Source organism: Protopterus annectens, chromosome 10.part0 (assembly GCF_019279795.1).
Source record: "Protopterus annectens isolate FY-2018-M chromosome 10.part0, PAN1.0, whole genome shotgun sequence".
Classification (NCBI taxonomy): Eukaryota; Metazoa; Chordata; order Ceratodontiformes; family Protopteridae; genus Protopterus; species Protopterus annectens.
The window spans coordinates 1,359,378,299-1,359,390,570 of NC_056744.1; the positions used below are offsets into that span (position 1 = coordinate 1,359,378,299).

Consider the following 12,272-nt stretch of genomic DNA (forward strand, 5'->3'; position numbering starts at 1 on the left):
AATATTGTTTTGAAAGGTAGTCAAGTTCCTTAGTTCTTTGTAGCAGTGCTTAGTTAGAGTTTGAGTTTAGTGTTAAATTATATGTGTTGGGAGATGATCACTTAGGGAATTGTGTAAGGTGCCAGAAAGTGAGTATTTTTTGGATGTGAGGCAAGGATCTAGTGTAAAATTGTATGTTTTGATGCGTTATGATTACACCTGGTTTACGTATTGATTGTTTGAGTAAATATATATAGTTGAATAAGGCTAGATGGAGAGTTACAGATGAGTGTCATCCAGTCTAAGTCTCAATGATTATAGCTTCTTGGTTAATATTACTGGAAATCCAGTGCAGGATGTCTTGTAGGGTAGTAATGTTGTTGCCTGGTGGAATGTATAAAGTAATTATAGATATTTTTTTATGTTGATTAATTTTAAGGAATAAATGTCTCAGCCTCCAAAATTGGGTATGGTGGGGCTGTCGAGGGATACAAGTGAGTTTTGATGTAACATAAACTACAGCACTGGCTTTTTTTCTTTTCCTCTTTTTCTGGTGGTTGTTATATCCAGGAGATATGATTTCTTCATCATTTATGTTTTGTTTGAGCCATGTTTTTTGTAGTGATTAGGATATGTTGAGAGTGAGAATCTGTCCAGGCATGTACTCCTCGGATTTTTGGAAGTATGGTCTAAGGTGATCTTGTTGGCCTTGGAGTTAGAATTGGTATTAAATGGACCTGGTTGGAGTGGATGTCTCCACTTATTTCTAATTTGGTTTTGATAGCTACTAAAATGGGTGCCACTAGTATGTATTATTGCTTTTATTTCTGCTCTTAGGCTTGTGGTGATGTGTGTTATGTTCTTTAATTTGAAATAGTTTACAGCACTCTGGTTAAAAAGATGGGGTGGTATAGAATTGATGTTTTTTAATGTATTGTCAGTAGCAGTTAACGTACAAGAAGATTTATTAATGAGATAGCAAGGGTAATGGTGAGATGTGACATGAAGCTGGAATTAGGAATAGTAAGGTGAGGGTTGTAGTTGCTTAGAGATTACTTTTAAAGTGTAGAGGTAGAAATTGGTACTGGTGGATGGGGGAGTGGTGGGTAGAAGGAAGAGTGGTAGTAGGGGAAGGGGTAAAGGGATATAAATTTAGTGTATGTGGGGTAAGAATTGGGGGTATGGTAGGCAAATGGAGTGAGACTACACACTTCACGGGGAAAATAGAGTTTGAAGAGAAAGAAAAAATCTGTGAAACTGCGTGTAGGGCAATTATGCATATAGTTCACTGGGTTGATGTACAGTCATACTTTGTTTGCAGTAAGATTAGTATTGTAGAAATTAGGAAAAAAAATCCTTGTTCTTTATATAGTTAGGTTGCCAATTCTTGAGACTACTAGAGAAGTCAGGATGAGGGTTATTGTCTTCAAGGGAGAACTCAGGATGGTTTGGGAGTTGGGTGATGTCCACTAAATGCACTTTAATTACATTACTGGAGGGAAGAGAGTTCTCATACGGATTCACTAGACCATCTCGAAATACTGAAATGTCGACTTTCAGTATTTCGAGACTGTATAGTCGAAATTCCACATACCTGAAAACCCACAACCGCAAAAACCAAAATCGCGACCACACACACCACCGCACAAACACACATACACCTACCTAACTACACTACCACCAACAAAACAACACATAACATAACATACAAACACACCTACCCTGCCTATAAAAAGGGGGGCAAGCCCCCCTGCACCCCCATGTGGGGGGGCTGCGCCCCCACCCCCTGTGTATGTATGTATATATATATATATATATATATATATATATATATATATATGTGTATATATATATATATATATATGTATATATATATATATATATATATATATATATATATATATATATATATATATACTAACTCCGAGGACGCACTAAACACATAAACATACAAAAAATACCACTACACACAGTCACACACACTAAAATCCCTCCCCAATACCCTTACGTAAACAACACTTACCTGAATTCCCAGCTAAATCTGCAAACCGCACCACACGTCACGAACGTGACACCACGACAGCGGATTCAACATTTCCGCATTCGATATAGTGCAGTGTCGCATAACTGCATTTTCGACTATTCAGTCTTGCAATACTGAAATTCAACATTTCAGTATTTCGAGATTGTCTAGTGAACCCCTCATACACCTACAAGCCTTAAAAGCAAATAACCAGCTAAGAATTTGCAAATTTCTGCACACAATCATACCATTAACCTATGTTAAAAATCTTAGTAACTATTGTTGCCAAAAATTATTTTCCTTGCAGCTTGAAGTGGTCTATGTAAAGATAGAGGAGGAGAGAGAGAGAGTGTTAGGAAGGCATACTCTGAGCTATTGCAACACTGCTTCACTATAAGGATAATGCTTACCCTACTTATTGTTTCCTTGTATGCCTGTTTCAGACACTACTGGCTAAAATATAACTGTAGAGCTATCTACTACTCTTATCTAAGGTATTAGAAGTAACCACTGCCTGTGTTCATTTAGTGTTTGGCAGTTACCAGCTAGGGTGACTCTGATCTGCATCTTTTGTTAATAAGAAAAGTTCACGAAGCAATCCTAAAAAAGGGCCTTACAGTAGATTACTTAGGTTATTTAAAAACAAAAGGGCCTTAATGCTGCTTAGAATGAAGTTGAGGAAAAAACAGTTGTGGAATTTAAAATTACTACAGCCGTCTTGATGAACGTCTGTGCGTATCAGGCATAGGTAGTTCTAAGTACAAGAAAGTTACTAGTCCATCGCCGTACAACATTTTGATACAGCTTTCAGTCACAGTATCTAATATGCTTTAGGCTTTGGAAAAGACCTTTATGATAGCTTTATGCACAGTCCTTTGTAACTTCGTGCTAATGCTGTAGCCAATGCAGAATACCTATATATGTACCTGTAATGGGAGACAAGACCCCATATCTTATTCTTCAGAAGTGAATGAGGTAGGGCATTCTGGAGGCTTTCTTTTTGTGTGGTGATCATTTTTTGGTCAGACTGCTCAAAACCTGTATGTAGGTGTGCAAATAAGGAACCACGTATTGACCACAGTTTACCCCAGGTTTGTATCTCTTCTTGTATTCTTTCCCATATTCCAAAAAGAATAATGACTTCCTCATAGGATAGGATAAAGAGAACCCATGCATTTGCCAGTTTTTTTCATTTGTATTGTGTTTGCCTGTTACATATCTTGCAAGCTTGCCTGTGCTGCTGGAGTAGTCATAGTCCTGATTACTGTTTAGCATTACCTCTCCTTTAAGCTTGGCCCAGCTTTTGAAGAAACATAACCATAGACCAGTGGCTTTAGATGTTATGATACATGACCATGTCTTCTAGTGGTTAGCTGCTCCTTTAGAAGAACCATGCAGTTTCCTCAAGGCTGCTGAAAGTCACTTAAACTCTGCTCTACAAATGAAATGTAAAGTCTGTTCCTCCCCAGAGAAAGGCAGGGGCTGAAATTTTTGACCCATCCTGGACATAACTATTTTCAGCAATCATATCCTATGCATCAAATGTTAGATAGTGACTCTTAAAATGTGTGTGTTTGTAGACATGAGGCCCTGCAATGCCTTTCTCCATGAGCATTTCCTGCTATGTCTCATAAAGTCTACTGCTTTAGCAAGGTGGATCCAAGTACTAATTCCGGTCCCATATACTGCATGCCTTGCAACTATTTTTTCAGAAGGTGTTTCCACTACGGTAGGCTAGACAGCCTTCTTCCTCTGGAATGTATTACCCATGTTAGCTGCTCACTTTCACACTCCCCTGTTTTTCCTTCTCTGTGCATATTGTGGGGTCACTGTCTGAGATTTATGCCTCTGCACCACTGGCCCAGCATTTTCTCCAAATTTTCTTTGTGCAAGTTGACCATCCAAAATTACAGGTTTGAAGTAAGCTAGCTAAAGTTATAGAACCATATCTTCCCTTCAAGATTAGGAAGTGGAGAAAGAAGAAAACTGGTCTGTGCTCCCGAAGCAAGAAGACCTCCATTTCCCCTTTGTACAGTAAAGTCTTTTGACAGCTGCCTTCCCTCCCTTGGAACAATTACCTTTCTTGTTTGTTTTAAGAATCTCAATTGTCTTGTTAAACCTTCCTTCTCTACAGGTACACAGGTAGAATTGATCTGTATTTACCTTTGCTAATAGTCATACTGTGCATCTGACCCTCAGGGGGTTTCACTGTAACTTGCTTGAATTTCCTTGTTGTGTCAGTATACTGCAGTTTATTTTGCTTTGACCCAAGTTGTGGCTATAAAGGGGTCTTTTAAGTAAGAAATGGACTGATCAAACAAACACTTCAGTCCTAGCAAAACAACACAGACTCTCATGTGTGCATGCAGATTCATTTTCTTAGTTCCCTTCAAATGATTAATTGTGATTTGCAGAAGTCTCATGAATTGATTACTTATTGCATGTAGTATGGAAGAGGGTAACCATTTAAAAAGTCGGGACCTGTTAGAGGGAGTCCCAAAACATGGAAACTGGCTGAAAAAAAAGAGACTTGCATATATTAAGTCCAAGATGGGCATTTCTCGGAACAGTCCCTTTATTCTGAAGTATGGTGAACTCGGAGTTGGAATATATATGTTCAGGGGGTTTGCCATTTTGCAAAAAAGGAAGGTTAAAAGAGAAGAGCAATATTTCATATTCACTGTTCTCCTGCATTTTTGATCCTCTTCTTTTTCTGGCTTGTTCGCAGTCAGCAGTTTGCATGCTAACATTTCAGTAGGGAGCCATGGAACAGAAGTATTTCAGTATGCTGAACCTAGGCATGCAGTTGCTTTCCTCCTTATGTCACTTTTCCCATTTTGGGACATGTTTTTGTTTCAATACATTATTTTATTTGTATTTATTTTCCTTGGCAGAACAGTGATCTGTGTGAACCTTTTTTAGATTCAGTCCAGGAACAGTGTCTCTTTAAGTGGCTTGCTCAAAGTCACACAGTTAGACAATGGAGGGTGACGGAATCAAACCTTGCACCACTGGACCACAGGAAACAGCTTGTTAACAGCTCTTTAATCCTCTAAGTCAACTATCAGACTTAGTCTGGCATTAGTAGTCATTGATCTAACATTGTCGTTTTCATTTCATCTTCAACCTGTGGGTTAGGCACCAACATCAGTGCTGAGCCGGCCATATCCAAGCTATAGTGCCAAAACTGAACTCCTCCTCTACCCATAATGCCCCTCTCTCCCTCACTACCCCAGATCTCATTTGTTGCCATTCCAGCTACAAATGAGTTGACTGAGCTCCGTCTTTGGTGCGAGTTTTTCTGAGATTATTAAGAAATCTTCATACCTCAGGTACTATTTATCTCTAATCTTTTCCCTTCCCTTCGTGTTCTCCATAAAAAAGAAAAAAAAAAAAAAAAAAATATATATATATATATATATATATATATGTGTGTGTGTGTGTGTGTGTGCGGTTTACCTTCAGTTTACTGACAGCCCACTTCCCCAAAACCCAGTTTTATATATATATATATATATATATATATATATATATATATATATATACTGGTCATGTTCCCTTTCCAGTCTTCCACCCTTGTATGGCCACACTTGGTGTATAGTGTGTTTAGGCGTCATTCACCTGGACATTGGGTGTTCTATTTGTGCGGGATTTTCTGCCTGTACCATCGTGAATAGGCGCAGTAAGTTAATTTTAAAGGGTCTGTTACCCAGTTCTTCTGGTTCAGGCACAGGGACTCAACCTCCTGGTAAGTTGCCCAAGAGTAAAAGCAGGGATGAGGACAGAAAAGCAGAGAAAAAAACAGAGAGAGAGAAGTCCAGAGGCAAGGACATGCCCCTGGAGAAATGGAAATTGGTGGACTCTTTCACCTCTGCTGGCCAACCTTCTCCCAAAATTAGAACTAGGTTATCCTCGCCTCAGCCTAGGTTCTCTCTAGACCCCCTGGAGTCGGCCTCGCTTAGGCACCACTCCAGGCCTGAGTCTGTAGCTTCCTGTGCCAGGTAGTCCCATAGTTTGTTAGTTTGTCCGAGAGAGAAGTGGACCACCTGATGAGACAGTTCCTGCAGGCTCAGATCCAGCTGGGGGTCCTTCCTGCCCTCTCCCCACTGGGAGTGGTCGGTCCTTCCCTTTTCCTTACGGGGCATCCTGCTTTCCCGAGCCCCAGGGCTTTGGGGCCTATGGATGTCGGAGTTGCCGGTGTTGAGGGAAAGGCATTGACATTTTTGGTATCTTTGTTGACCATGGCCTTGAGTTCCTTGGCCCCTTTCACTTCGGTGCTGGAGTGCTCTTGGAGTCGTGGTCCACTCTGTGTCGGTTCCAAGGGTTTGGAGCCAGCATCGAGGGTTTTGGTGCCTTCCCTTCCCCTCGGAGCTTCGGCACTAAGCAGCTCAGCGCCGACCCCCCCCCCCCCATCGACGCAGATGGAGTCGAGGTTTTCAGCTCTGCTGGCATCGAGCCCCTTGGAGCAAGTGCATGCGGCACCAATTTCCTGCTCTCCGTTGGCATTCAATGTGGTGGAGAGGATTCTCTTGAACTGGATGTCGATATCTGCAATGTCTCCCCCTCTGGATCCTTTTCTACTCCAGCTGGACTATGGACCCGAAGTCTCCAGTCCTCCACTTTAGTGTCAGCCTGTCCCTACTCTCCAGGTTGCTCCCTCTGTGGAGCCTCAGGCTTTCGTCTTCTCCCTGGGATCTTCCCCCGAGGAGGTCCACCGGAAGCATATGTGCAAAAGGAGGCACATTGACTCCACCTGTGAGTCTGTCACCGAAGACACTGACTGGGAGGAAGGTGAGGGCTCCCCCAGATCCCTTTGGAGACATCATGGAAATTCTGCATCAGAAAGGTGGATGGTCTGCCCAAAAGCCCAGTCTGTATGAGTCGGTGTTCCTGTAGGTGTTCGTTGCAGGCCATCTGCTTCCTGGGTGACCCCCCCCCCCTGAGTGGACCCTTTGGTAGTCCTCATTGCCTGGAGGGAGTTTAAGGAACCTAACGTGGTGGAGCCAGTAGCCAAATGCCCTGACAAGGTCCTTAGCACCCTGCAAGACAGGATATTTTGACAGAAGAGTGTCCTGTTGATGCTTTGGTGGTTGCAGCTGCCACCAAAAAGGAGCTTGCCCAGGAGAGCTCCTCTGTCCATCAGCCTGACAAGGAGTCCAGAGTGATAGACCGTGGAAGCATGTTTACATGTCAGCAACCTTCTCCCTTAGGGTGCTGAATTATATGGTGTATGTTGTTCAACTGCAGAGGTCACTCATCGAGGAAGTTTCTGCATCTACTCCAGAGTCCATGTCGGCAGAGGATCTTCTCCTCTAGACTGGCTACACTTAAAGCCATTTCTAATATCTCTATGAGGCTTCTCTCTTATGCCACGGAGGGCGCATCTAGAACAGCCGGTTCAGGAATCGCTACTAGGCATGATGCCTGCATGTGGCTTTGTGATTTCTCTGAGCCCTTCAAGGCATCTTTCACTAATTCCACCTTCGATGGATCTACCCTGTTTGGTCCATCCATGAAGGATATTTTAGCTCAGTTCAAGAAGGACGGTCAGACCCTGCCTGCCGTCTGAATCTGCATTTGTACTCCTCAACGATCCTACTCCAGGTGTCAAAGAGGTAGTAAGAAGCTGTGGTTCCGGAAGTCCAGGGTTTTCCATCAAGACACACCGGCAGTCTCTTCCCCTAGGGGCAGATTGGGAAATTATTCATTTAGACATCGCCCTAGAGGCAGAAGGGCTTCTAGGGACCAAAGGGCTCGGGACTCTCGCCCGGACAGGCCCTTCCAGCAACCCTGAAGTGTTGCCCCGCTGCCCCACCCAGGAGGCAGTCGGGGGTCAATTTTCTCTGTACCCATGAGCCTGAGAAGCCATCACATCAGACCAATGGGTGCTGAGAATAATATCCAAGGGCTATTTGATACCTTTTTTTCACTCACCAAAGTTCCAAAAAATTCTCCTGGATGTTCCACTCGTTCACAGGGAGGCAGCCAAACTCGAAATTTCCAAGCTGCTCAACAAGCGAGTCATCCAGCCCATACCCGTAGAGCTATCCGGATCTGGCATCTACATGCCCAAAAAGACAGGGGAAGGGGAATGGGACACACACCAATCTTGGATCTCACCTGCTTGAACAGGTTTGTCACCAAGACAAAGTTCCGAATAGTTACTATTTAGTCTATCCTTCCCTACCTACAGAAGGACTACTGGATGTGCTCAGTGGACCTCCGGGATGCATATTACCACATAAAGATGGACAAGTGGCACAGGAGGCTCCCACACTTCTGGTCAGGCGCCAGGCATTATCATTTCAGGGTACTCCCCTTTGGCCTCACCACAGCCCCTAGGGTGTTCACCAAGGTGGTAGCAGTACTCGCAGCGCATCTCAGGCTGCAGCGGATACAGGTCTTCCCTTACCTGGATGACTGGTTTCTAGCTGCACTCACCAAGCATCAGTTTCTTCAGGTCAGAGACCAGTTCTTTCAGTCAGCCTCGACCTTGGACAGCACAATAAACTTTCCCAAATCAAAATTGGAGCCTCTCCGTTCCCTGGAATTCATCGGAGCTCTGTTGAACACTTCTGTGTGCAAGGTCTTTCTGACCAGCGACAGGATTCAGTCTCTTCAGTTCCATGTGCATGTTCTTCTAGAAATGCCTCTGCCATCAGCAATCGAAATTCTCCAAGCTCTGGGATCTTTGGCAGCAGCCATTATTATTTTACCTTTGGCAGGACTACACATGCGCATTCTCCAATGATCCCTAGCAGTACAGCGGTCGCTTCTGGACAAGCCCCTGTCTCATCCCATTAGGCTGTCCAGAACCTGCATGTCCTCCCTACTGTGGTGGTTAAACTCTCAGAAATTGGCAGAAGGTCACCCTTTTGTGGTTCCCGCTCCTGTAGCCACAGTCACTACGGACACCTCCTGGCTTGGGTGGGGGTGAGGGGGTCATTGGCTGGGACAGACTGTTCAAGGGACATGATCAGTGTTAGAGAGCAACTTACACATTAACATTCTGGAGATGAGGGCAGTGCTTCTGGCCTTGCAGGCACTGCATTCATTTCTCCCCTGCAGAACAGCAGACAGACAACAGGACAGTGGTCTGGCATATTAACAAACAGGGAGGAGCCAGATCTTATCCCCACTTTCGAGAGGCCATGAGATTATGGGAATGGGCGATTTCCTCAGGGCGCCTTCTTATCACAACACACATTCCTGGGAGTTCCAACATTCTAGTGGACAAACTCAGCAGGACCATTTTGTTTCCTCATGAGTGGTCTCTGAAACCGTCGGTGGCGAACATGATCTTCCAGAAATGGGGTCAACCATGTTGCAATCTCTTCGCCTCATCTTCCAACTGATACCACTCAACTGTACAGATTTTAGCAGAATGTCCAGATTTCTGCTTCATATTTTTGGTCTGTTCCTCATAAAAATTGTATTTTTCTGACAAATCACTGGGAAGATTTAAGGATTAAAGTCAATAAATAATGACAGTCATTTGAGTTTCAGACTTCATATCCTTCAGAAAAGTATGATGACACAAATCCTGTTATTCTGGCAACTTTCTAAGTTTATAAGAGCATTATTTAAAATGTGTCCCTATTTTTGGGGCTTTGTCCCCCATTTGGTCAAGCTTTGTCCAGATTTCTTGCAGTAAGAGGTAGAGAGGTATTTTTCACCCTGATTCTCCCCAGAGGAGGGATTCCCAGAAGTGCTCTAGTTCATGCTTGGCCCCCTGGTCTGCTGTACACTTACCCTCCCCTTATGTTGAAATTCCTTCAGAAGGCACAGAGGTCGAGGTGCCATGTGATCTTCATTGCCCCCTTCTAGCCTCATCAAGTTTAGTTTCCTCTCCTTTGGTCTCACAGTGTCAGTCCTCCTTGGATTCTAGATTAATGTTCAGATCTGATTTCCAATCCAGAGGGCGATTATCATTCAGATCTGGAAAGCCTGAAACTCACAGCTTGGCTTCTGTGGTTCCATTGATGGCTAGAGTTCCCAGGATTTCATCTCCTGTGAAGCATATATTGCTTTCTGCTCACAAGTCGTCTGCCAAGAAGATTTATGCTAGCAAATGGAAGAAGTTTCCCATTTGGGAGTCCCACAATTCGGTGGATCCTATTTCTGCCTGTATACCTTCGGTTTTAGACTTTCTGGCTTGTATCTTCAACCAAGGTGCCAGTTTCTCTACAGTTAAAAGTCTATCTAGCTGCCATATCCCATTATCATGTCAGGCTCAAGGATTCTTCTTTGGCCACTTCTAGATTGTGCAAAGCTGTTCGGAAAGGAACATTTCTTTTATGGCCTCCAGTTAAGGACCCGACCCCTCCTTGGGACTTAACTTTTGTACTACAGGCGCTGGTGTCATCTCCCTTTCAGCCCTCAACAAAAGTGGATCTATAGTTTCTGTCATGGAAAACGTCTTTGTTGGTAGCTCTTACTTCATCTAAGTGGGTTTCTGAATTACAAGCGTGTTGCATTCATCTTCCTGTGTTCTTTCCAGAGTTTCAAAACAAAGGTGATATCAATTGCACATGATTGATGTACATAGGCAGCTGCATTTCTATCTAAATAGATCCAAATCTTTCAGAAAGTCCAATCAGCTGTTTGTATCATATTCTAAGCACAGATTGGCATCACCTGTTTCCAAGGTATATCGTCAACTGGATTGCAAAATATATTACGTTTATTTATGATGAGTATGCTATTTCTCTTTCTTCTGCAGTGAAGGCACATTCTACCAGGGCTGTGTCTACTTCATCAGCCTTTTCATCTAGAGTGCCAGTTGATGAGATATGAGCTGCAGCTACATGGGCTATTTCTCACACCTTCATATCAAATTACAAATTGGATATTTCATCTGGGAACAGAGCTTCCTTTGTTTCCGCCGTGCTCCGAATCATCCTTCCTGGGGACTCTGTCCCACAGGTTGAAGATGAAATGAAGACAACAATGTCAGATAAAGGTTATGTACTCACCATAACGTTCCATCTGAATTGTTGTTCTTCCTTTGTCTTCAACCTTCCCTTCCTCCTTCCCCCTTACCATGAGCACTTGGGCTGGCAGAGGAGGCCTTCTGTTCTCTCTCTATGCCTCCTCTTTAAGTGTTTTTTAGCTGTCAACGTGTTTTTCTATGGTATTATGTCAGGAACCTATCAGTCAGGCAAACTCGATCTGAGGTAATGAGGGAGAGGAGGCATTATGGATAGGGGAGGAGCTCAGTTTCGGCACCGTAGCTTGGATATGGCCGGCTAGGCACTGATTTCGGTGCCTAACCCACAGGTTGAGGACAACAACAATTCAGATGGAACGTTATGGTGAGTACATAACTTCTTTTTCGAGACTTAATGATTGGCCCAGGTTTTAGTTAGCTTAATAATAGATTTACCTTTGCTTACTGTATCTCTAGGAAAATTCTGTTTTTGGTTAGTGGCTAAATGTACTTCTGTATTCCATACTAACACCTTACATATTGCTGTGAGTGTGAGTGTGAGTGTGAGTGTGAGTGTGAGTGTGAGTGTGAGTGTGAGTGTGAGTGTGAGTGTGAGTGTGAGTGTGAGTGTGAGTGTGAGAGTGTGTGACTGTTAAACAGAAGATAAGATAGAGTCTGTACATGAAGTCTGATTTTCATTACTTTGACAGAGAACTGTACCTTTGATAGTGGAAGAGTACATTGGTGTACAAGGGACTGTTGGTCTGATGCATTAATTGTTCAAGCAGTTTCCTGTTCACAGGTATTCTGTGCAGTGTGCTGCAGTCTGAAATGCAAGCTGAATTACATGGAGAAGAAGGAAGCCAGAGTGTGTGTCACCTGCCACTCTGTACTGCTGAACGGTAAGTGCGTATAATGGGACCAGCAGTTCCCCCTCCCATAAATCAGTAATACCATGTACTCACCAGTATGTTTGGTCAGATGAGATGTATTGCCACTTAGTACTAACTTGGCAGGCTGGCTCCTTAACTGTGTCCCTACTCTCTTCTTTTTAAGTCCATTCTGTCCTTTACTCTTGTTTTATAGTTCCTTTTTGTGCTTGAACGATGCATACCTTTTTGCCTTTCCCTTCATTCTGTGCTGTTGTTCTTGGTCTTTTTGTGACTGCATTTAACATCTTAACATTCCTTTCCTGAAATGCTGCTTATTGCATGCTTTTAATGCATTTTTGTAATGTGGTATGCATGCTCTGTCTGAAGTTCATTGAAGTATTAATATATTTAATCAGATTTTACTTGTATTCATTTTAAACAGCATCTCTGACCTTTATAAGCACATTAT

The 12,272-nt window shown here is 43.2% G+C and overlaps 1 protein-coding gene across 1 annotated transcript in view; it reads left to right on the forward strand.

The window, feature by feature from the left end:
• ZFYVE9 (zinc finger FYVE-type containing 9) overlaps positions 1–12,272 on the forward strand; it is a 1,427,803-nt gene that overhangs the window by 565,997 nt on the left and 849,534 nt on the right. Inside the window, exon 4 of the mRNA XM_044086014.1 lies at positions 11,734–11,833. Within this exon, the coding sequence (XP_043941949.1) occupies positions 11,734–11,833 (100 nt within the window). The remainder of the gene's footprint in view (positions 1–11,733; positions 11,834–12,272) is intronic.